This window comes from Manduca sexta, chromosome 18 (genome assembly GCF_014839805.1).
Source record: "Manduca sexta isolate Smith_Timp_Sample1 chromosome 18, JHU_Msex_v1.0, whole genome shotgun sequence".
Lineage (NCBI taxonomy): Eukaryota > Metazoa > Arthropoda > Insecta > Lepidoptera > Sphingidae > Manduca > Manduca sexta.
The window spans coordinates 2,619,406-2,645,697 of record NC_051132.1 but is presented as its reverse complement, the minus strand read 5'-3'; the positions used below and the strand labels follow the sequence as shown (position 1 = coordinate 2,645,697).

Here is a 26,292-nt window from a genome sequence, read left to right as displayed (position 1 = left end):
TACCGTACGAAACTACGCGACGTCGGAACCGCTTATACGTCCGCGATATAACAAAACTCGATGAAAATGCATACACCAAAATGGTAGAATCTCTACAAATGTTCTTATTCCTGTTCAAATCTAAATACAGACGAAAATGTCGGTGGCTGTCGCCATTACCTTGTTCAGTTCTCATAGTGTTATTGTTTTGTCAGTGTGTTCATACCAAGTGCAGTGAATATAACTGTATAAATGGTGTTTGTAAGAACGAAACATGCGTTTGTTACGAGGGTTGGCAGGGTCCCGAGTGTCAATACTGCGGCGGGAAAGTCAAGTGAGTATGCAGAACACGGTGACACTCCCAAAAATGCGTTTGGAGCGATCAGTTCAGTGACCCCTTTCACGCCGCGATGTATATGAAATTGGCAAGAGAAAGCAGCCAGAGGATTATCCAATTATACACTTTGGCTTCTTCACTTCCTGCCGAAGGTCACGTCGGCGTTGCGTCGCCTGACACACACTATTGGTGCCAATAATTTGCAACACATTTAATGTTTTCGATATGCAAATTTATTTGTATTCGTATTGTCGAGTTGAATATGCTTTTTTGTTCACACCACTGGAGTATTTGCGAGCTGTATAATTAGCTTATCTTGATTGTGAAGATGTTGACATGATGACCATTGTGATAATGTGCATGCCAGTATTTTATTAGAGCTTGTTCTATTTTTATTTTACATTATTCTGTCAAATAAGCAGGCCTTTATTGACACTTGATACTTATACTAAATTATAATTCCTATTCAAGGGCTGGAATATATAGGCTTTAAATTAATAAACATTAGAACATAATCAAAAAGCCTTGTTAAGCATATTATCTCAGACAAGACTCATCTACCTCAATGGTTCCTTTAGTGCCTAGATTAAAAACCTCATCTTACTAATCACTTTTTTTTTTATCTTCATGCTGGTAGCATTTGGCACTTGTCCTTTTTGGAAGGCAATAATTTTGTCTGCTTCAAACAGGCTGGTTGAGTCCTAAAATTATCCATTACAAGCTGGTTGTTTCCTTGAAGCTTATATTGTCTCATCAAAAACTCATGTGAAATAACAATCCTACAACAAGGTAAATAATTTAATAATGGACTGGTATACATATGTTTTATCAAAACCTGGTCTTAATTAAACTATTCTCAGTCATAATGAGTCAATACGGTATAACATTTATTGTATAATTTAACTTGAAATCTTAAATGAGGCTTTATGTATAACATATATATATTTTTATTCAACACAAATAATGAATTGATATTGCTTTCTTAACCAGAAAATGGAAACAATGTTTTATTCTTTTTTATTATATGCGTATAATATTGATACATTGAAGAAGGCCTGGAGGTGTTATAGTTATTTTTGTACAACACATTAATGTGGGTTGTATAGATTTTCTCAGATAGATACTGAAACAGTTCATCATACTTTACATAACCAGAAATCTAAATGAAAACATAAAAAATTTAGTTTGTACGTCAGAAATTATATTGTATTACTAGGTGTTGCCCAAAGTTTTGCCCGTGTGAAAAGCCTTTTGTGCTACAAAAATCCCTTAATCACTGCAGCAATTCATAGCACCATTCCTACAATGCCAACACTGTCCACTTAGAAAATAAGAAAAATATCCAAATAGTTCCTATAGAAGCAAATTATAGTAATAAAAATTAGGCTCTATGTTAATCCCTTGTTTATATACTTTATACATTTAACTCCTTGATGACATGTAAGGTCATGATCTATCTGTGGCCAAATATCATTCAAATATAACTACGTATCAAATAGTGGAACCTCGATCCCCCCCTCACCCTATGAGAGACACGAACTTGACCTCTTTATGTATATAAATAAAAACTCATTTGTGATTCATTTGGAAAAAAAATCATTCATGTGTTGCCGAGTTTATAATAAACATCCCAACTTCCACACTCACATTAATGATATTAGTGAGATTAATTTAATTATGTACACATTTGTGCATTGTGTGGACAGTTACTGAAATACCGACATTAATATCTGATAAATCTAATTAGATACATGTGACTGTTCAATTTAATTAGCCTACATAGTTATGATTGATGCACAATGGGAATTATATTAAAGGATAAACAGTTTTGTGTGTACTATAGTACCTAATTTGTAAATTGGCTGCCATGATTTTATTAATTATCATTGTCTTGCTATGCCATGTCAGTATCCAAAAAACCACTATTAACCTTCGGCATATCACCTCAAAAAGTTTAGGTGAGGCTGAACATTGGCATTGCTCAGAACTACTGTCCCAGTCAGCATGAGCCGAACGGCTTCCTTTTGCCTTTATAATTATACAATTTTACTGTGCTTTATAATAATAGCTGTAACTAGACAATAAGGCAATAAACGGATTTTCATTTATTTATTTAAGGCGATACCTCAAGGTCCATTTTCATACATTTTGTTTCGGCTTTAATCTGGGTAACTAAACAAGTATTGGCAAGTAAAGAATTTAAATTCACGTCTAGTTAGTGATTAGTTCTCGCAGTTGAAAGAAAAACGTAAAAATAATTAATAATCATGGATATTTCTTTCAACTGCGAGAACTAATCACTAACTAGACGTGAATTTAAATTCTTTACTTGCCAATACTTGTTTAGTTACCCAGATTAAAGCCGAAACAAAATGTATGAAAATGGACCTTGAGGTATCGCCTTAAAATAAAAGATGTTTATTCACAAGAACAAAATAATACTAGGATCTAGAAGTTTTATGTCTTGAAACAAGACCATTTTTATGTTTTTTGTATACCTGAATGAAGATAACAGGCAGGGGGAGACGTGATTATCTTCATGTTTAGTGATCATAGTTGCCCATGAATGGTGATTCACCAGGCCTGGTGCTGTACATCTGTGAATTTAATTTAAAGTTTGACTCATAAGTGAAATAAATTAATAAACAATCATACTGGTCATGTTGAATAAGACAACATTTATAGCCCCAGTGGTACTATAGTTAGCTGTGTAAAAATACCTACTGATGAAAATATAAATATAAGCTGTCAATGTTTGGGGTCTGGAATTTATTCTAGTATTGTTTTAGGCTCTAGAATGAAGTTTAAAGTTGACTCACTATTTACCTTGTATTGTGGATATTAATATGACATAGATATTATTTTGAATATTATGACCCTTGTAAAAAAAGCTTTTTCTTGAGTTCCCCCAGAGAATCTATAAAAAAATTATATAAAAGAAATTTTATATATCATATTTACATTAGTTAACAATATAGGATTTATTTACTTTGTAGCAGATGTTTTATGATATGTACGAAGGCATATACACAGGTGTTCTGTTACATTAATAATAATAATAAAGCATAGAACAAATTGTTTAACATGATCTGAGTATAAAAATAGACAAAAAATCATCCTCAAGTCATGTTTTTCATATAAAATTAATAATTATAATTAATATCATAACTTGATTATTAATTAATATAAAGTTATTAATGGTGATAGTCTAGTTGGGTGTGGATCTGACTGCTGAGATGAATGTCTGCAGGTTTAAAATCCTTGGGAACACACCTCTGACTTTTCTAAATATTACGTGTGTATTCTTTGTGAATTATTGCTTGCTTTAACGGTGAAAGCAAAACATTGTGAGGAAACCTGCATACCTGAGTTCTCTATAGGAATTTCGAGGGTGTATGCTGTCTACCAATCTGCACTAGACCAGCATAGTGGACTAAGGCCTAATACCTCTCAGTAGCCTGGAAGCCCGTGCCCAACAGTGGGACAGTATATAATACAGGGCTCATATTATTATTATTTACATTCAGAAACTAACAGCATATTCCTATTTCTGTATTGAGAGTGGGTTTTTGCATAGAAATATTACTTCAAATTTTCTCCCAGTCCCATGTAACATAACAGAAGGTATACCATAGCTTCCTTAAATCTAGCAGACTTTAAGATAGTTGGTGCTATGGAATTCAGGATATAGAATCACATACTAACGTCGTAGTAGTTCTCTTGTAAGCATGATTGTGACTCCCAAAAGTAAAGTTCTTCAGATTACTTCAAGAACACCTCGATCAATCACAGACTTAAACTAAATTATCCACACACACATTACTTATTTAAGGTCTCTTCATTCGCTGCTCCAATATAGAATATTGAACGTCAGTATTTTTAACCTAGGAATAAGCACAGATATGTATTTATGTACAACACTAAATTAGGACTCTGATGTTGGTTGTTTAGTAGCAATATAGGGACGGGTTGGGGGATATTGTTTGATTGGAGTTAGCTCGTTAAATATTAGTATATTCTTTGGTAGTCAGCATCACAAATATGATAGTGATACTTTAACCTTCACGTATTTGCAATAAAACAGGCCGACATAATTCTAGCAATCATCATCATCAGACGCAGAATGTCTACTGCTGAACATGGGCATCTAGCAATTTTAGCAAAGATTTTTTTTTTAATACGTGCACGTGGGACCCTGTAGAATGTCGACTGACGAGAGATTATTACTCCTCAGAAGTCGACATAATTTTGCCGGCCTGTTGGACCCGGATATACACAGGCTGATCCCGGAACGCCGGTTTCAACAGGCCGGCATAAGTGTGTGACTGGCGATGGGTAATCATCTCCCGTTAGTAGACATTCTATTGGACCCCACTCCACTTACCATCAAGTGTAGTAGGGTTACATTGCTGTGTTCGTATAAAAAAAAATCTCAATTTTCTATTTCTTGAAGAAACTTAAAGAAAAACGAAATAAATTTCGCTTAGGTCAATTAGCCTTTCACCCATCGACATAACGTAGGCGTTAATCTTCACATTAATGAATCAGCTGTCCATTTGTGATGCAAATGTCCATCATTCAGTGTTATCATCGTGTGACATCTGCCTCGTTATTGTGCAATTATCCGAGCGGGCAGGGCGAGTGCACGGCCGCGGATTTTACCCGCTTATATACGCCGGCTTCCGCATGCCTTTGTTTGATGGTTTTGTTTTGAGGCCACGGGTGCGTTTGTGCGACTTTAAAAGTCGCTTAGGTCCAGCATTGATCATAAGTAGATAGAACTACAAATTGATACGTGTGGTAGTCTTGAGACGTGAGATGTAGAATTTAAGTGTTGTATGTAGTGGTTCCAACCGATAAAAGTTTTGTTCTTTGTGCCAGAGCCACGCTTTGCAAAGTCGCAAATAACAAATCTACTTTTTACAGGCGACACACAAACATGCGTGTGCTTAATATTTTAGTTCAAAAACCGCCTCTCCATCGGATCGGACATCAAAGTAAACCCTTACGAACTTACGCTAGTTAAGTCAATCGTCTTATCCTCATGTTTGAATTTGTGAGGCTTGACAAGCGTATGGTTTCGACATTAAAAGCTTGGAATGCAATCTTAATTACTCTTATTTTGCGGTGGTGTGCCATCTTGTTTACCTGTTTATAATCTTTTTGATACAAAAAATATGTAATATCCGAATCTCATTGTGAGACGTAAGATGCTAAACTGTTTGAATAAATTAAAATACCTATTAATGCATAAAACAAGGAAAATATAACTTGTTTTTAAAGTAATAAATATTAATTGGTCCACTTTATTTACGACGTAGGTTCGACTTTTTAATGAAGACACACTGTCGCCTTTTTTCCCAGAAGGAGTAGGTAGAGGCGCAACTAGTTTACCCGCTTATCAGAGATACAGTCTATTTCTTAACCAGTTACCTAGTTCATGTCAAACTTAACTCAGAGTTTCGCAAACCTATACTGGTGAGAACATAAAAACCATGAAAAAAAATTGCTAAAAACAAATATTTTATTTTTTTAGCCTGACTGCCCCTATGGGGGTGATAACCGACGGACCCTCTAACTACAGCGTGAGCACACAGTGCACCTGGCTGGTGAGTCCTCCGCGGCTGGGGCCTACGCCCCCCGTGGTGCGGATCAGGCTCGAGAGCTTCGCCACTGAGTGCGGCTGGGACCATCTATATGTGTATGATGGGGACAGTGTCCGTGCTGAGAAATTGCTGGCTGTGTTCAGGTATAAACAAATATACAAACTTTGAAAAATTATACTAGTTTTTGAACACGCCTGCGCGATTTTATTTTAAGCTCCATTGTGCTTCCTGGATAAACATTTCTTACGGTGCGTGGATTACTCGTTCACCTTGCATTCTTCGACATTTTTGCATTACTAATGTCAAAAACTCTTTAACTTCATGCATCCTTTTCCACGAGTCACGAAATCCAATAATATCCAAATAATTAAAACTGCGTACTTGTTTCGTTTAATCTTGCTGAAATCTACATGGTGACTATTAAAAAAAAACTGTAGTTTATCAGTCTTACTTATAAACTTGTTTTAGCGTTAGGAGGTGGTTAAGAATAGCTATTCTAGGTGATGGTTTTGACAGCTGTCAAAACCATCACCGGTTCCTAGTTTAAACCTTATTAAGAGGCAAGTTGGCAGGTTTTGACTTACAGCTGATCGAGTAAATTTGTATTTTAACTAAGCATAGCTTTGCGAAAATTTATAAGTAAGACTGTATAGCTTAATTATGCCATAATGCCTTGTTCTTTTAAGAAATAAATAATCAGTTCCTAACCGTGTGCATTGTGATTTCCAGTGGGGTCCTGGAGCCCGGCGAGTCGGGCTGGACTCGGCAGGTGATCGCGCGTTCCGGCAGCGCTCTATTGCACTTCTTCAGCGACGACGCGTACGCCATGGAGGGGTTCAACGTCACATACGCGGCGTACTCGTGTCCGTCCGACGATCATAGGACTAATTGTTCTAGTATGTTCAATTTTGTTCTGATGTGTTCGGTTTTGTTCTAGTGTGTTCGGTTTTGTTCTAATGTGTTCGGTTTTGTTCTAGTGTGTTCGGTTTTGTTTTAGTGTGTTCAGTTTTGTTCTAACATGTTATAGTATACTGCATTGTTATAATTGATAACCAAATCCAGAAACTTCTGATTCATGTTGTTATGTTAAATTGTTCATATAAAACTTATCAGTATAACTAGTAATTAGGTATGTCGTTGTACTTAATTATCCGATCATCAAAGATGCCGTCACTATAATTTGTTACACTGTGCAGACACTTATGTCGATGAATCACATTTTATTTGTTTCTAAATTAAGGTTGGTGTGTCGAATTTCAGATCATGGTGAATGTGAAGACGGCACGTGTAAGTGCGAGGCGTACTGGACGGGTGTGGCGTGTGACCAGCCTGTGTGTCCAGGTAATCATTTGGAGGTGTTTGTTTATATAAATTGCAAAGTATGATTTCTAAGTACTACAAGTGCCATTTTTTAGGTAATTAAACACAAATATTGTGCCTTTGGAATTATCCAATACATATTAATGTGCATTGATTTGGCTATAAGTGTTTTAAAACGCAGGTACAATTTATTTAAATTAAAAGTATTTTTAAATTAACTAATCGTTTTATTCTTAAAAGATTAGCTGTATAGCTTAAGTGAATTCTAGGAGAGAGTTTTTTTAGGTTTATTATTAAAGTCAGTTGGTCACTTGCAAAAGCTCAGTAGGCTGCAGATCGAGCACTCGTACTGATCATAGTCTACTGTCGGACAGAGGACTGCAACGCGGCGTACGGCGCGGGGCAGTGCACGGCGCGCGCGTGCGCGCGCGGCGCGCGCGCGCGGGCTGCGCGCGGCGCGGCGCGCGGCGCGCCGCCCGCGCGCGCGCCGCCCGCCGCCGCCGGACACGCGCTGCTCAACTACCGCGACGACCTGCTGCGCGTCGGCGGCGAGACCTTCGACAACGCACACTTTCTATACAGGTATCTCGTCGGTACTGACGAGGCGCAAAAAATATCTCTATCTTTACATACTTTAACGTGTATTAAAATTTTGTCTATTCCATATTAATTCTTTGCCTTAACCTGTCATACATATTGTTAATACTAATGTCCACAACTTAATATGCTGTTAATTATAATATTTTTTATAAAAAAAAGGATCTTAGTAATTAGTACAGATTTATCCTACACTCAAATACTCATATAATTATTGCAGATATAAAGTGGCGGCTAACGAGTGGGATGTGGTGGAGACAGTCGGTGATGCGCCGGCGCCGCGGTTCGCGCACGCGGCCGTCGTGCACGAGTCGGAGCTCATCGTGTACGGGGGAGTCGTGGCCTCCGACGATCCCGAGAGGGGGTGAGTGTTGGGACATTTTGGGGTGTAAAGGGGCATTAACTAAATAAATTTGTATACGAATGGGTTCTTACGCGTGCATATCTCAGTGACTTTGTAAATAATATTTTACTCATATTAGGATCAATGTGTTAAGAGAACACCATATTATATTCCGTATTTCTCACGCGTTATTGACTTGCGGGAAATTAAATAGCTTTCCTTTAATTTAACGGCAATTTTTTATTGTTATACAATAAATAATGTTAAGCATTCTTACTAATTTAAAACATTAAATTTATGTTAATTTATGTTACAGCGGCGGTCTGGCTGGCCTGGAAGGCCGCGGCGGCGAGGTGACGAACGAGGTGTGGCGCCTGCGGCTGGACGCGGAGCGGCCGCAGTGGAGGAACGCGACGCCCACCGCCTGCTCGCCGCACCGACAGCCGCCGCTCAAGCACTGCGGTCAGTCACCACTAGCGATACATCGATAGCGATAGCGTTTTCGATATGACATAGCTAGATATTTGCTGGTGGTAGGATATATTTTATATCCGCCCGGATAGCGACCACTGTACACAAGGTGAAACCCGCCATAGTGGCGCACGTAAGTGTGTCGCGTTCCGGAATCAGCCTGTGTATATCCGGTTCCAACAGGCCGGCATAATTGTGTCGACTGCCGAGGGGTAATCATCTCTCGTCAGTCGACATTCTATTAGACCCCACTTCACTTACCATCAAATGCGCATGAACTAATTTTATCTACAACTAGTTGGAACAGCAGGAGTGTGAATTAAAAATGAATAAAAAAAAATCTTTTCTATCCCCCAGGTGGGCTGCACGTGTCGGGTCACTCGGCGGTGTTGGTGTATATGGGTGCTATACGGAAACCGGTGATGCTGGTTTTTTTCGGACACTCGCCGCACTACGGCTATTTGCATCTAGTCCAGGTGAGTGTTTCAAAAAAATTAATAAAAATAATAGTTTCATAGAAACCTTTTTTTTATATGTGTACTGCACCTCGCTGTACCTGATGGTAAGTGGAATGGGGTCCAATAGAATGTTGACTGATGAGAGATAACCCCTCGACAGTCACACAATTATGCCGGCCTGTTGGAACCGAATATACACAGACGGATCCCGGAACCCGACACTTACGTGGGCCACTATGGCGGGTTTTAACATCTTGTGTACGGTGGAACATATGTGTAGGTTTATTTCTCTGGAAGCCTATATGAAATAGGCTTTATTCACCACATGCAAATAAACTAGACGAAATTATACCGATCTGTTGTTATGTTGTTTTTAATTTTTTATCACATGAAAGATCAACAATAGACGCTTTCTGATGAGTCGCATCGGTAGAGCTCGCCGAGTGGAATCATCGCAATAAGTCGTAAGTTGTCGTGCTTCGATTTCGCTTTAGTCCACATATTTATAAATGTGACGAATAAACCTCAGCGAAAAGTCTCTCATTTTGCCTCTTAAACTTTTGATAAATGGTTTTTATGTGTGTGCATCCAGGAGTACTACATAGACGAGGGCGTGTGGTCCGCGGCGGCGACCAAGGGCTGGCCCGCGCGCGGCGGCTTCGGACACAGCGCCGTCTGGGACCCGCTCACCAAGAAGGTCTACGTGCACGGGGGCCTCGTGTCCGAGTCCGAGGCCACGCAGGTAACGCACCACACTACCTGGCTGTAGGCATTTGGATATACCAAGCTAAGTTGCGATAATTTTGTTGGGCACGGAACGGACTGTTAAAACGAGGATTAATAAACAAAACTAAATTGACTGCAGCTCACGCACCCATTCAACTTGTGCGCGGCCATACGGATCGCAAGTGATATGCCACGCGTTTACAGTGCTGAAACCTATATAAGAAGACTGCCTTGGTGGCGTAGTTGTACTGCATGCGTGGTATGACAGCGCTCTAAAGTCCTGGGTTCGAATCCCGGGTTGGGCGAAGTGATATTTGGGTTTTTCTGCTTAGTATCAGCCCGGAGTCTGGAATTTGTGCCCGATATGGCGATAGGCTCGTCTTCTATCACATCATGGGATAGAATACGCTTGGCGAAAAGTGGGTGCCCTGGTTGCCCCTCTGCATACCTCTTCGGGGATAAATGCGTGATGTTGTGTGTGTGTGTATTTTGTTAGTTTTATATATGGTTGGTCATGTTGCAGGCGCCGTCGTCAGCTCTGTACGAGTACTCGGTGGAGAGCCGCATGTGGCGGCCGCTGCCGTCCGCGCCGACCCCCAGATACCTGCACACAGCTGTGTTCATCTCGCCTGGTAAGCTCCCATAATCACCATAACGTCAGACAGTATGTGACTTATAAAAAAAATATACGCGAATCTTTCTCCTTTTTTTGAAGTCGGTTTAAAATTGGTTATATATTTTAACGGTTTTGTTTTTCAGGTTTAATGTTAGTGTTCGGCGGTAACGCGCACAACGATAGTGCGGCGGCCGCGGTGTCCAACCCGGCCGGCTCCAGGTGCTACTCCGGGAGTGCCATATTGTATGACGTCAGGTACGTGGAAAAAGACATCAAATTTTTCAGCGTGTTTAATTACAAGTGTTTTTAAAATTATTAGATGGTATAATTATAGGATACAATATAACAGAAAAAATAATAAAAAAATAGTTTCACAAATAGATTAAATATGGTAGTAATATATCTAGTTAGTACATCATTTATTTGATAGCTCAATGGAAAATAAGCCCTTTATAAATCATTATTTTTTATCCCTATATGGTTGCGTCTCTGCCTTACCCTTGGGGGATAGCTATAGGCGTGTGTTGTAGCGTTTTATAATGTGTGAGTCGTGGTGTCCACTGCAGATGCGGCGCGTGGTACCCGGCGGGGGGCGCGGGGGGCGCGGGCGCGGAGCAGGTGGCGGGCGCGGCGCGCGCGGCGCTGGCGGCGGCGCTGCTGCCGCTGAGGAGGCGCACCGCGCTGCTGCACGCCGGGTCCGTCGCGAGTCTCCTTACTTTATGACTCTAAATACCTACTCATGTTGATTATTTCTAACACTCGTATTTTTTAAACTATAAATAAATGGGACAAGAAAGTCGGTCCGACACTATAAGCAATAGTAATAATTAATATTGGATTTAAAAATTCTCAACAGCAAAGAGATTAATGTTACATTTCATAAAACTCAGTATTTGACCACTATTAAAGCTTATCTAAAATATTTATTGTTTCAAAATTACACATAATTATTATACGATTCTAATAATCTTGATTCCCAAATAAACAATTGCCATTGAACAATCTTTTGACTTATTAAAAATTCCCAAACGGAAAGTGAATGCCTTCACCAAATTAATCCAAATTGAACTTTAAAGTAATGTGCATTGGTTCCAGTTTCGACGGTCGCCTCCGCTCGGACGCGTTGAAGTTCGAGACGGGTGCGGAGTGTAACACGCACACAACGGAAGCGGCGTGCCTCGATGCCGCCAAGACCACCGCCATTCCATGCGTTTGGCGGATACAGCAGCAGATATGTGTGCCTGTGAGTTGACAGCATTTCTAGGTTATTTCAGACACGAAGACGCGCTGCACCACCTTTTGAACGAGGATCTTGCAAAGTTAGGGAACTGATCCAAGCATTATCCCAACGCTATTCATCATATCACGTACTAGCTTTTGCTCGCGGCTTCGCCCGCGTGAAGGAGTTTTAATTATAAAAGTCCGGGATAAAAGTCCACTGTATGATAAAAGTCTTGCTACATATTTTCCCGGTACTGATAGGTTCAAACTAATTTTATCCCCATGGGGTTTGAATTTATCAAAATCCTATTTAAGCGAACGTCTTCATCATAGTAGCTCCAATCTTTAATTTCAGTTCAATCAGTCGAAAATCTAAGAAGATTTATTTCTTAGCGGATGCCTACGTCATAACATCTAACTGCATGCCAAATTTCAGCCCGATCCGTCCAGTGGTTTGGGCTGTGCGTTGATAGATCACTATGTCAGTCAGTCAGTCAGTCACCTTTCAGTTATATATGTTTAGACGTTGCGCACGCGCACTAGGCGATTTGGGAAAATAGTTGAGCGTGTCTTCGTGGATGAAATGATCTATCGATGGGACAATACTGTTTCAGACTGATTACAGTATACTAACGGACTCCTATACAGGGTACTGAAGAGCTGATAAGGGAAATAATGGGTACCGATTGATGTACGAGCTAAATATTTGACATGCGACACTAATGGTACCTAGGCTATGTTAATGTTTTAGTTATAGAAATACATTAGAATACTAACACATAGCAATGCTCCGTCCTTAGATAAATATCGTCTATGAATAAGGGGGTAAGCCTTTCGTACACATATCAAAACATAATCGAGTCATGTGCGTTTCTCCATCTTATTTTATAAGTACTGTCGAAATAACAAGTAAGAAACTGCGATTATTTAAAGGTATCGCGACATGTGCCGTCGTGAAAAAAATTATAAAATAATTTAGTATAAATTTATTTAGTTGCAATATCCTATAAAAATATATTGAACTAAACTAATTAAAAAGTTATTTGTATCGGCTGTTTTATAGTTTTTCTTTTTCAGTTAGAAGGAGTCGGATGGAAGGAGTCTTTTGACGAGTCAGTGAAGGCGTGCGTGGTTGAGCCCGCTTTTGGTAAGAAATGTTCAACTACGTAGTTTAAAAAAAATCCAATATTTGCTTTATTATATACTACTTTATCGACATTTATGGGCGACGAAGACCTCCGGCTATTAGGTTGGCCGTTAGTCTTTTCTGCCCTAGAAGCCATTAAAAAAAATAACGTTTGCAAACATTTTAGTTTCTTAGTTATAAAACGATAAGCGTAATATGCCAAAAAGTAAAAAAAAAATGCATTGAAACATGAATTCTTTGTGTAATTGTTTCGCACATTATGGATTATATATTTTTTTTGTTCTATGATGTGCCGACTATATGTAGAACATTATTTTAACAACAATCTAGCCTTAAGACTAATGACTTATTTAAATTTAACCTAAACTTCTACTGAGACTATGACTAAGAATATGTCCAATAACATTTTCCTTATTGTTTCTATTAAGGTGAAGACACATTGTTCGCGTGTCCTTTTTATGGATTATATAAAGTTTTATTTGTTTGCGTGTGGTGCGTCCTGAGCCTTGTGTGTGCAGAGGAGCGTTGGTGCGTGGGCGCGGCGTGGTGCGGCGCGTGCGTGTCGGCGGGCTGCGTGTGGTGCGGCGTGTGCGCGCCCGCCAGCTCCGCGCGCTGCACGCGGCGCGCGCGCCGGGTACCACTGCCTTGATACCCAACCGATCCATGCACTTCTACTACCTTCATTACGATCGATCCAATTTCAATAAATTATCCCTGTTGCTAACAACAAACCCTTAATATCCAACCGATCCATGCACTACCTTCACTTCGATCGATTCGATTTCAATAAATTCTCCCTGTCGCTCTGGTTCGATCTGTCGTGAAAATAGGCCAATTAGAATAGATTTTAACATGCTTACTACTTATTTTGATTGATTTCTCGGATCGGATCGAAGATTAAGATTGGGATCGTTAATTGAAAATAGTCGTAAGGCGCTTTAAAAAAATACTGAGACAGATACTAACATGTATTTGTTAAACATGCATATATCAGCCTGATCTAGTTAAAGTTTGGCCGAATTTAACAATATCTCTACATCGATAGTAGAAATGGGCCAGATAAAATTATACTAATATATGACATATTTAAATTTCATTTCTTTTCTGCATACATTTAAAGACATATAATAGGCACTGATAATTAAATACCCGTAATTACAGAATTAGAACCCCACCCGAACTTTAAAATCTGTTTAACAGCGATTCTTATTTGAAATGCACCTTACAGATAGCGACGACGATAGAAGAGTGCCACGCGAATGAGGAGTCGTTGAGGGAGGTTTGCGGGAGGTATCACTCGTGCGCCGCGTGTCACGCGCACCAACACCATCATACACATGTAAGTATAACCATAAAGTGGCATTTTTTTTATTGCTTTGACGAGACGAGCTTGTTCGCCTAATGTTAAGCGATACGATCGCCCATAAACTGTAGAAACACCATCCAACACCTTGAATTACAAACTATTGTTTGGTATTCCACCATCCTAAGACATAAGATGTTAAGTCTTATTATGTCCAGTAGTTACACTGGCTACAATGTCCTTCAAACCGGAACACAACAGTGACTACACACTGCTGCTGCTTGGCGGAGAGAAATAGACACCTACCCAGGCGGACTCACACTTACCTATTATGTGAGATCTACCACCAGTAAATGTTGTGGATGAATTGAATGTAATATAAATATATTGCTTGAACTAGGTATAAATGACATGTTGGTGTCAAATGGTCAACATTATTTAATATATCGATACCATGCATCAATGACGATATAGTGGAAAAAATCAACACGAATGTATGTAATAGAATATGGATTACGTTTCCAGGGCACGGAGGAATTAAGTCAGCGAGCGTGTTACTGGGATTATGACACTATCAAGTGTAAAGCTGCGAACACTTCCGAGGAAATACGGTAAATATATTATTTTTATTATGTATTTATTTTTATAACATCCTGTGACAATACAGCATGTAACAAGAAGTTGTTATTTTTAGCATAATTAATTATAGAAATTAGCGGTACAATAGCGCTCTGAGGTCCTGGGTTCGAATCCCGGGTCGGGCAAAGTGATATTTGGGTTTTTCTGCTCAGTATCAGCCCGGAGTCTGGGATTTGTGCCCGATATGGCGATAGGCTCGCCACCTATCACATCATGGGACGGAACATACTTGGCGAAAAGTGGTGGTGCCTTAGTTGCGCCTCTGCATACCCCTTCGGGGATAAATGCGTGATGTTATGTATGTAATTATAGAAATTTAAAAATGTAAATTTTTTACATAAGATCAATATAAAGATATAGTGTTTGAGAATTATGATTCTTTGCCTCTGATTCACTTTAATCAGTTTAAACTATTCTTGTAATATTATGAAATAAGTAAGAATTTAGAGGTAGTGAGAGCGATGATTATGTTGTGTGGTGTGATTATAGAGCATGTTTATATTGTGTATTGTGATTATAGATTATGTGTATGTTGTGTAGTGTGATTATAACGTGTGTTTATGTTGTGTGGTGTTGCAGCAGCGTGTCGTCGTCAGCGGCGTGCAGCGCGCCGTGCGCGACGTTCGCGAGCTGCGCCAACTGCACAGCCGAGGAGTGCATCTGGTGCGCGTCCGCTGCAAGATGCGTTGACAAGGTACACGGCACTTACTACAGCTCTTAATAAGCATTTTTTTTAAATACAGTATAAGATAATTTTTCGATTACTCTAGTATTTTTATCTTATTGTTGTTAGTATGACAATTTTGTTGTTTCATTCTGCCATAAAAATGAAGTCCATTATTTTGTTTTAATTATTATATGCGTGTGTAGTATAGTGTGTGAGTGCGGTACGAGAGTGTGGTGTTGCAGAACGCGTACGGCGCGTCGTTCCCGCTGGGCGGGTGCCGCGCGTGGGCCACGAGCGGCGGCGCGGGCGGCGCGGGCGCGGCGTGCGGCGGCGCCGGCGTGGGCTGCGCGCTGCACCAGGCGTGCGGCGCCTGCCTGTCCGAGCCGGCGTGCGGCTGGTGCGACGACGGCGCGGGCGGCGGCCGCGGCGCCTGCCTGTCCGGCGGCGCGCGCCGCCCGCACGCGCCCGCGCTCTGTCCGCATCACAGGTACTCCTACTGACAACTCACTTGCAATACGCCGGTGTGATTAGACCTTTTACTTTACTCGAACACGGATGAAACAATGCCCCGTTAGTGCACTCTGCAGACAAATAATAATGAAAAACATTAAGAAAAAAAATGTGCCACGTACGACCATTCTTAATAAAGCATCCTGTTTCGAAAATAAACCAACTGAAATAACTAATTTGTTGTCATATCAAAAATAACTTTATCTGGTTGGTCTATTTTCTCGTTAAATCGAAAAAAAGTTACAGATTTATTAAAAAAAAAAACTGCAGATAATTACTCGTTTTCTGACTACTCACTAAGATACCTTGGCAGATGGCACTTCACGCGCTGCCCGGCGTGCCAGTGCAACGGGCACGCGCTGTGCGACGCGCAGGCGCGCTGCATCCAGCCGTGCGGCGCGCGCGCGCTGGGCGAGCACTGCGGCCAGTGCGCGCCGGGCCACTGGGGCAACCCGCTCAACGGCGGCGCCTGCCAGCCCTGCGACTGCAACCAGCGCGCCACCGCCTGCGCGCCCGACTCCGGCCGCTGCTACTGCGCCACCAAGGGGCTGGCCGGCGACCGCTGCGACAAGTGCGACAACACCAACCACTACCACGCCGACTTGTACAACAAGGGAGCTTGTTATTGTGAGTAATCTATAATATAAAAATGAATCGCTAAATGTGTTGGTAAGCGCATAACTCAAGAACGCCTGGACCAATTTGGCCAATTCTTTTTTTTTTAATATTCGTCGAAGCTCAAGGATGGTTTTCACGGCGAGAAAATATCAAATAATTGCCGGAAATCCTTAAAAACAGTCCTTTTCTTTATCTCATACAAACATTTTCTAACTAATACGTAGAGTCAATTTGAGCTTTATTGCTATTGTATAAAGTTCACTGTTGTCTAAGCAATGTAAGTGTGTTCCTAATATCAAAGCAGTGTGCGTTGGAGCACAGAATATAATAATGTAATGTCGCGTTCTGAAACTCAACAAAAGTGATATCGCGGACCCGACTAAATTGAACAGTCACAAAATTTAATATATCATTAGTTATTTGGTTGGCTTCGCGATATTATTTCTTTTGTTTTACTTTAAAATGCATGTTTTCCCGTCATTACATCAGACAAACACAACCGTTACCAAAAGTACATGACTCCAAGTCATATCAAATTTAAAAAAAAATCGTTGTCGATTTGAAGTGTTGTTTTTCTTGGATTTTCTGTTACGTACTCTACTGACTTTACTTTTGTCAACAACACGAAACAAATTCGTATATCGTGTTTTGTGCAGAGTGTTTAATTAGCTATGATCACTAATTATTGCATGTGGCATAATAATTAATAATATAGATATGCCTCCTGTAAGACGAGGAAATTTAGGTAGAAGAACCCGAAATGCTACAAACCAAGCTAATTACCGATCTAATCATACTGCACAAGAACGTGACGACCGAAATGAACGTAAAAGAATTCGGATATCACAAACGTGTGAAGCACGAGCGAGACATTCAACTAATAATCGCGCAAGTTTGAATCGAGCTGCTTTCAGTTATGTTGTGTCAATTGACTACAGTAACTACCAATGTGTTGTTATTGGTTCTATGAACACGGTTTGCTCACATTGTAAGGCATTGAAATACAAAAAACCCATGTTTCTCCCATGGTCAATTGTATGTTGCCTGTTCCCGTGTTGGAAAACCATCAGATTTATTTGTCTATGCACCAGGGAATCAAACAAAAAATATTGCATATCATAAAGCACTACAATGAAAATAAAACTGAGTTTTGTTAATAATTATGATGATTACCAATAAAGAGATTACTTACTTTTAAATGCTTATATCTGTTTTATTTAATAATTATTTTTTATTCACAACGCCCTATCACCAGGGTGAAGGTTCTGTTTAGGAGAATTTTTGCCCCGACAATAAAATAGATAGGAACAAAAAACTGTCATATTACAAATCTTTTTGACAGGACGAAGTCTGTCGGGTCCGCTAGTAATACCATAAATATCGTTTGTTGGTAGTAGACCCTCATATTTCTGCCACATTTCCAACTAAAATATTGTGATTAATGAACCCATAGTGGTATTTACTTCCTTGAGTTAAAATTAATATAGTAAAAAAATATTCTCAGAATTCCTTAAAATTGAGAATTGTAAAAAAAATTTCAACAAATTAGCCGGCATTGATATTAAATGACTAAAGAATTAAATAACACTACATGGTAACAATTACACTTTAAAAAGCAGTCCCTTCCGTGACGACGAAGGCTACAGAGTCTTCGAAACGTCAGGAGAAAATCAAAATATAAAAACCGCGATATAAACCGAAAAATAGTTTAGTTTTACGGATATGTATAAATAAACTATCTTAATTTCAGATGATCTGGCAGTAGACTACCAGTTCACGTTCAACCTGTCAAAGAAGGAGGACCGGCACCTGTCGGCCATAAACTTCCGCAACGCGCCGGTGAAGCCCGACGTGGACGCGGACTTCAGCATCATGTGCTCCGCGCACGCGCGCATGAACCTCACCGTGCGCACGCGCGCCGACCCCAACGAACGCACGCTCTTCAGCGACGTCAACTGCTCCAACTTCAAGTACAAGTAAGGAGTCAAACATCCAGATGGTCCCAGGACCATTAACAAAATTTCCTTTTACAATCATTTGTAGTAAGTCTATCTGAGTAGGACAGGACACGATAACGATAGTTGAAACATCTTATCTAAAATCCCAGATTGATGGAAAGTATACAATTAATTGGATCCAGTTAAGGCGATACCTCAAGGTCCATTTTCATACATTTTGTTTCACCTTTAATCTGGGTAACTAAACAAGTATTGGCAAGTAAAGAATTTAAATTCACGTCTAGTTAGTGATTAGTTCTCGCAGTTGAAAGAAAAACGTAAAAATAATTAATAATCATGGATATTTCGGCCTTTAAAATTTAATATGACGAAATAAATGTATGAAAATGGACCTTGAGGTATCGCCTTAAGCTGTATGATTTGATATGATCTGTTATTATAAATGAGAATACTGGACTCAGTGCTATACGAAGTATACTTTTGTTCTTAGATGAAAGCTAGGATCATTTTAGCCTGTCTCATTGTTAGTCCGGCCAACTCCAGCACGAAACACTGGGAGAACTTTTTCATTACACTTCAGTCGTCGTCCACCAAGTTACATAATATCCGAGACCTTATGGTTATTTTCCTTCCCAGATTCGCCAAGTCCGAGCACGCGTTCGGCGTGGAGGACAACGTGACCCTCACGACGTTCTTCGTGTACGTGTACGACTTCCGGCCGCCGCTGTGGATCCAGATCTCGTTCTCGCAGTACCCCAAGCTGAACCTGCAGCAGTTCTTCATCACGTTCTCATCGTGCTTCTTGCTGCTGCTGCTCGTTGCGGCTGCGCTGTGGAAAATCAAACAGGTAGTGTCCGTTCTGTTTAACACTAGCGCATAGATGTTGAACTATTTTTTGATCTCGCTTTGTGAGTTGTTTTTTTTTTATACGTGCATAGGGAAGTGTCTAAGTACCTGATGGTAAGTGAAGTGGGGTCCAATAGAATGTCGACTGACAGGAGATGATTACCCTTAGACAGTCGACATCATTTTGTCGGTTTGTTGGAACCGGATATACGCAGACTCATTCTGGAACGTGACACACTTATGTGGATCATGGTATAGCGAGTTTTAATACCTTGTGTTCGGTGGTCGCTAATCTCTATCCGATGAATACGATCAGGGCTTCTAAGTTTTATTGTTACCATGGCAACGCCACTGTATATTGTGTTACGATATATATAGACAAATAAGATGAATGTTATTAAATATTTATGTACTAACTCAAAAGTAGTTTTTATCAATCGTTTTCATTAGAATTGGAATTAAAAGAAGCACTAAAAATCATTTTTGTCTCGCAGAGATACGACATGTACAGAAGGAGACAGCGGTTATTTGTTGAGATGGAGCAGATGGCGTCGCGCCCCTTCAGCCAGGTGTGCGTCGAACTCGAGAAGGGAGGAGGCAGTGAGTATATTAGTTTTTATGTTAACCTAACTAATGAACCAGTTGTGACGATCGCCGTCGCCTCTTGGCATCATCTCAGGGTTGTGAAAAGAGTTATTAGTGTGACTCAACAGTCAGATTTTATTAAATTATTGTTTATTTGAAATAAAATAAAATTGTCACCCGTGTTGACAAGTCAGTGCATATGTCGTGTGGTGTGCATGCAGGCGTGGGCGTGCCGGCGCCGGTGGCGCTGGAGCCGTGCGCGGGCGGGCGCGCGGCCGTGCTGTCGCTGCTGGTGCGGCTGCCCACGGGCGGCACGGGGCGCGCGCCGCCGCTGGGCGGGCTGGCCGTGGCCTCCGCGCTCGTCACGCTCGGCCACCACGCGCACCACCACCACCCCGCCGACAAGCGCCCGCGCCACCACTGACACCGCTCACACCGCTCACACCGCCACCCGCTCTCCTCACCTACGTAACTACACTGCACTGCGCAGGTAACGCACTCTTATCTATACTACCCTTACAAAACCAATAAATAAATTATCCTAAAGTTCTATTTTAATTTTACAGCATATTTGAGTCTAGATTTTTTGTATCCAAAAATATCCTATATATTTCATCAACGATAAAACGCCAATTGCTGTTGAAAATTTATTTGGACGCATTTTAAATACGCCCTTATTCTAAAAACTTATGCAGCAAGTAAATTCATATTTGTATGTTTCACAATTTAGTTTTCGATCCTATCTGTTGTGATCGAATATTTCCAAAAACTGTATAATTACAATAATCATATTCTAATTAAACTTTATTGTTTCAGAATACAACACCAATGTACATACATAGCTTATGTAATTAATAAGTGCTGTACATAGACATGTATAGGAGTTGCTCAATGTGTGTACGAACTGAATACTCAACACTATATTAAGATTTGGAACTGTTCACAAACTAATATCGATGTTAATTGACAATTGGATATCGATACTCTATGGCAGTATCGATAGATCGCATATAAACTGAATTGTGTATCGAAAATCAATGTGTTATGGCCTATGTATTGATTTGATATTTACGGATCAAAGTAGCCGGATGTCATGTGAAAGCATAAGGACATTTACAACACGATATCGATTATTAAGTATTTATTTTATTTTCAAACATTGACTTAACAAACTCAACAATGCTGGAAAAATTATATTTTCGTTGAAAATTTAATTTTCAATTAACTATGTTTATCGCATGTAACATATGTAGTCAAAGAAGCGTGCAAAAGCTAGTTTGGTTTTATAGAATAGGCATACGCTCGTCACAAATTGAATAAAAACATTATGACTACATGAATTTTGCATATAAAAATGCCCGAGTTCTGACCTCTTAACTTATAACTACAAAACTTTGTGTTCATTTTAAGCAATAACGGCGAATTGATGATAATAATCGTTATGAAATCGATTAAAATAATTATCGATTGCAGTCGATTTTTTTCTCGCATTGGTCTATTTTAATTGCAAATATAGAAAAATAATATTTTTCTAAAAAATGTTACTCTTCCTATGCACTTTTTTTTCCGATTCTTTTTCATCTAGTATCACTGCCTTATCTAGTCTAAGTGTCTAGTTGGCTTGCCTTGATAATAAACTTGTAAGTTAAGTAATAGTCTAAGCTACAAGGCATATTCATTCTTATTTCTATTTATTTTCTAGCGGTGAAAAATAAGGCGGTGACAAAGAATACCAGAAATTAACCTTATGTTCCTCTGCACACATCTGATTATCGTAAAACATTATCTAAAAATAAAATGAGGCGCTAGCTAATGTCTAAAGTCTGTCTTCTTTCTTTATTTATTATCTTTGATATAGATTTTTCCTTTGGGAACAGTCAAACTTACCCATCACGGTATTCTTAATAGGCTTAGCTGTTAAATCTTTGACCACACAGAGTAGAGAAGGTCTAGATATGACCATGCCGGGCTGCCATTTATAAAACGTTAACTGACAAATCTTCGATAAAATTGGTACGGACGTGTAGTCACGTTCTTATTGAATGTGTGTAAACGTGATTATACGTCCGAATTTTTTGTTTCGAAGAACGCACTGTCCATCTTCGCGTGGTCACCTAAAACTAAACTTTCTAAATGCCTCAAACAGGCTAAGAAAACTTAAAACTTGAGACTGCTGTCAATAATACTTGATCGTAATCGTCAAAACTTATTGACTGCAAACAGATAAATGTAATATAAGTAAGATAATTTACTTCCGCGTAAAATGTTGCCAAATATTCTATTGTGGTAATTTCAGGTGCAGTACGCAATCGTTTTGCGTTCTTTGACATTTTATGAAGCATTAAATTTTTTATAGAATTGTTTGGAAATGGTTATTTTTGTCACACAACAAATATTCGGAAATAGTGCTGCGAACCAATAAGTATTTGGAAAAATTCTCAACAAGAGCTTCCAACCAGAATAGAGAAAAACTGTTATATATTGGCACACATCAATTAAGTAAAAAAAAGTCCTTTTTAGATAGCAGCAATATTTTTCTATGCGATGAAGTGTTTATTTAGTTATTTAAGTAATACAATAATATTTTGCATAGCATTGGTTATGTTGACTAAAATATTTTTTCCTTTCATTTTTTTTAATTAGTCTAAGAATCATATTTATTCTTTCTTATAACACATTCCCTCGAATCGAAAGTTCTGTTATGAAAATAAAATTTATTTATAGTTATTAGAGTAAGGAAACAATTATATTTAAATATAAAATAACTTGATTTCAGATGTCCATATTTTTTAAGTGACAACACCAACGTTTAGTATTGCCAGTTAAGGTCGACCATTTGTAATGTGTGATTTTATTAAATTTTAATTAATCTAATTGTTTTACTCAAATGACTTCAGAAGAACCTTTAATGACTTCATTATTATTTTTTTAGGTTCTCTTTAATAAAAATGAATAAGATAATATATCAAAAGTCTTTTACGTTTTAAGTTGTGCCAACTTTATATTTTATTACATTTACTTCATCACTATTTTTGGTAATTTGGTAAGCATAATAAAGGTTGCTACGATAGTCTATGGAATAAATAAAGAATCTAGAATATTCTTTTAATTTTCAACTATTCCATGACTAAATAACAAGTGTGATTAGTAAAACATCAAGTATATGTATTAAAATGTTTAAATTTAGTTTAATGTACTCGACCATGGTATCACAATACATCACAATTCCATACGTAATGTAGTTCACTTGACGTCATAAGGCGTCCTCTGTAATTAACGTGTAAATACAGCTTCGATAAGACTATTGATATTTTTCTTACGACTGATGTGTAAATTATGTAAAAAAAGATTTTTTTATAACAAAAAAAAAGCATTTAATGAGAGAATGTTGAAGCGAATCGCGTTAGAAAAAAAGATCAGTGTTTTTTTTTTTTAATTTCTACCCTTTTTTTAGTCCTTGTTATTTTAATTTATTAAAAGAAAAATATTTTAGCAAAGTAAGATGTAAACCATTTTTCGATAAGAAAATATCCATTATAAGTTGTTTTATTGCCGTTTTCATTCCATCATTTTTTGTCAACAATTTGTAAGTTAGTTCGATTCGCTCGCAACATTCAAACATTTTTAAACATTGTATTATAGATGTAGATGAATTATTACGTATTTTATAAAGAACGTATTCTTATTATGCTACTAAATGATTAGTAGACATACGATAGCTTTACAAGTCTCATTTTAATGTAGGACATTTTTTTATATGATAGATTTTACATGTTTATGCTTTGTATAAGAGATAGGAGCGTTTCCCAATGTCATTTTGTAAGAAAACATGGAAAATAACGTGCATCTATAAGTAACAGCGTGGTTGGCTTTTTTAATAATTCGTTTTTTCCCTTTCATTCTATCCATGTTGCAAATAAATGTCAAAATGTCTGTAACTTTAGATGAAAATTATCCAGTTCTGTAATTAAAATCATACTTTATACAAAACGCCAAATTTTGCTACTTTAACAGCTTTGCATTTTTTTTTAATGTTTAGGACATTTTTTATGAATGATAGGATTTTTGTGAAGATCTCGTAGCGTTTTTGGAAAATATAATTGGATATGTTTTTTAGAGCTTTATTGTGTAGTCAATTTGATTATAATTTTTTAAAGTATTTTTAAGTGAATACCTTTTTGTAACCCCTACCGATTTTTATAATTCGAATTTATGCAAACATTTTGATGAACGGTTTCTATAGCTGCAATTTTCCGCCATGACTTTGTAATAATATTTTTTTTTATTTTTGTAAGATTTCAAAAGGTTTGCATAAATAATATATGGCGAACAATCTTTCACGAACTGTTCAATGAAATAAAGTGTGTGAATATCGAACTCCACGATGACTATTGGAGTCATGAACTCTACTCCGCTTTTGTTTTGTATGTTTAAAGCCCTGATCCCTTTTTGTAGTAATAATTGCGCGTATTTATCGAGAGCACGATGAACTAAGGATTCTTGTGTCACAATAATGTACGTTTAGAATATTAAGGCTGAATGAGTCCTTGCAGAATTGAAATTGTAAAATAGTAAATTGAACAATAAAATTATATTTAAATTTCACACATTTTTTTTTTTAAGAGAAATGTATTTTTTCATTGATGTGAGTATTTTTTATTTCGTGTGAAATTTTATGAACTTATTTTATAGTTAACACTGTAACGTTTAGGTGTGGGTATGGTTTTAAAATAATTTATTATTTAAGCTATAAATATTATTGAGTTTGTGGAACGTGCTCGACGAATTATATTTTCTGTAAAAATGAAGCTTTATTTGAAATATTTTAATGTTCACAACTAAATAGTTTCGTGTTTGATTAAAATTACTTTTACGAACATGTATTTTTTTGTAAATCGTTTTCGCGAACCAATATCATTAATTACCAACAATAATCGGTGCAACGTCCTATGACGTCGGTACGTTATTATACGTCTCATTACTTACTAAAACTTATAGGTTAAGCAAAGTTGGTGATAACTAGTTAATTCGTGAAAAGGGACTGCATTTTGGCGTTCGTAAGAATAATTTTATATTATCGGATGTGACTGTCAATATGTACCATTGAAACATCTTGTATAATGATACCGATGCCATATAGAGAGGTTAGTTACTCGTGTACTTCCTTTGCTTGCCAAGTGCAGTCAGCGTGTTAAAAAAATAGATCAAAATTTATTATAGGTATATTAAAATTGTAAAGAGGAAAAATTTGTAACTTTGTTTGTAGTGGGTTATCTTTGGAACTACTGAACTGATTTTGAAAATTATTTTACTAATAGGAAGCTACATTATTTTTGAGTGCTATAGGCTACTTATTATGTCGGGAGCCACAGGCAAAAGCTAGTATACTGTCAACTGAAAACTTCATAACGTATTCTCGCTTTGCATGATTGAAATAAAGAATTAAACTTTAGAAAATCACTGATCATTTTATATTAAAATTTGGATCTTTACAATTGGAACTACAGATTTAATACTCTCATTTTGATTTAGGGCACCGGTGGATACTTCTATCAATATTTTTTAAATAATTTTTTTATAGTAGTCACTTTTCAGATAATAGGGAATATTTTTTTTATTTCGTTATTAATAAGGTAGGTCAGTGAATTAACCTTGTGGCCGTAAGTAAGACTTCTTTGTGGCTTTATAAAAAAAGGTTGAGTATGACGGGTTTAGAAATTATAAATATAAAAATATTTCGTATTATGAATACCATAGTCTTTAAATAAAGAGTAATAAAGACTATATTAGTACGCTGATTGCGCTTCGCACACCTCACCCACACTGCGAGTCACCGGTGTATCATACTAAGTATAGTACTGTACTATTGTTGATATAGTAACTATATAGCGGTAGCCAGTAAGCGGACGTTTGAGCGTTGTAAATACGATGACATAAATTATTGTATTTCATAATAAAATAATCGACCTGCGATTTGTTGTTTAATTTTGGATTTTAGTACTGTTTTGTCGTAACCTTTATGTTTCATTTTATTCACTGCAGCAATGGGCTAGTTTTTTTAAATATATATTTCAAAATAAATAACATCCTAAATCTAACAGAAAGAGTATTTTCAAAATCCTCGCAATAATAATAAAGTTATAAAGCTTTGTAATTTGGTGGAAGGGGTACATGTCATATAACAGTAATAGTAAACTGTGACGTCACCATGTGTCAACGGTCACAACACTGACTGCGTGCGAAAGTGATAAGCGCGATAATCTCACCACGGCCCCACTTTAGGTCACAGCAATATTTCATATATGAGTAACTTCTTTATTTTTCAACCAATTTTGATGCTGATTT

The 26,292-nt window shown here is 38.0% G+C and overlaps 1 protein-coding gene across 2 annotated transcripts; it reads left to right on the top strand.

Moving 5' to 3' along the window:
• On the top strand, nucleotides 1-25,920 carry LOC115452593 (attractin-like protein 1). Of its 2 annotated transcripts, none has more exons than XM_037439999.1 (25): nucleotides 1-313; nucleotides 5,853-6,065; nucleotides 6,652-6,818; nucleotides 7,183-7,263; nucleotides 7,617-7,824; nucleotides 8,060-8,203; nucleotides 8,499-8,644; nucleotides 9,011-9,129; nucleotides 9,704-9,853; nucleotides 10,361-10,469; nucleotides 10,597-10,708; nucleotides 11,020-11,148; nucleotides 11,549-11,696; nucleotides 12,752-12,821; nucleotides 13,340-13,455; nucleotides 14,050-14,160; nucleotides 14,650-14,735; nucleotides 15,346-15,457; nucleotides 15,673-15,917; nucleotides 16,254-16,567; nucleotides 18,309-18,534; nucleotides 19,153-19,363; nucleotides 19,857-19,962; nucleotides 20,169-20,437; nucleotides 20,764-25,920. In XM_037439999.1, exons 1-24 carry the CDS (start codon nucleotides 81-83, stop codon nucleotides 20,369-20,371), a joined length of 3,759 nt encoding a protein of 1,252 aa, XP_037295896.1. In that variant the 5' UTR covers nucleotides 1-80; the 3' UTR covers nucleotides 20,372-20,437; nucleotides 20,764-25,920. The 2 variants fall into 2 exon arrangements, with proteins under 2 accessions (XP_037295896.1, XP_037295895.1); XM_037439998.1 differs by having other exon boundaries at nucleotides 15,343-15,457.
• Nucleotides 25,921-26,292: the final 372 nt, after the last annotated feature.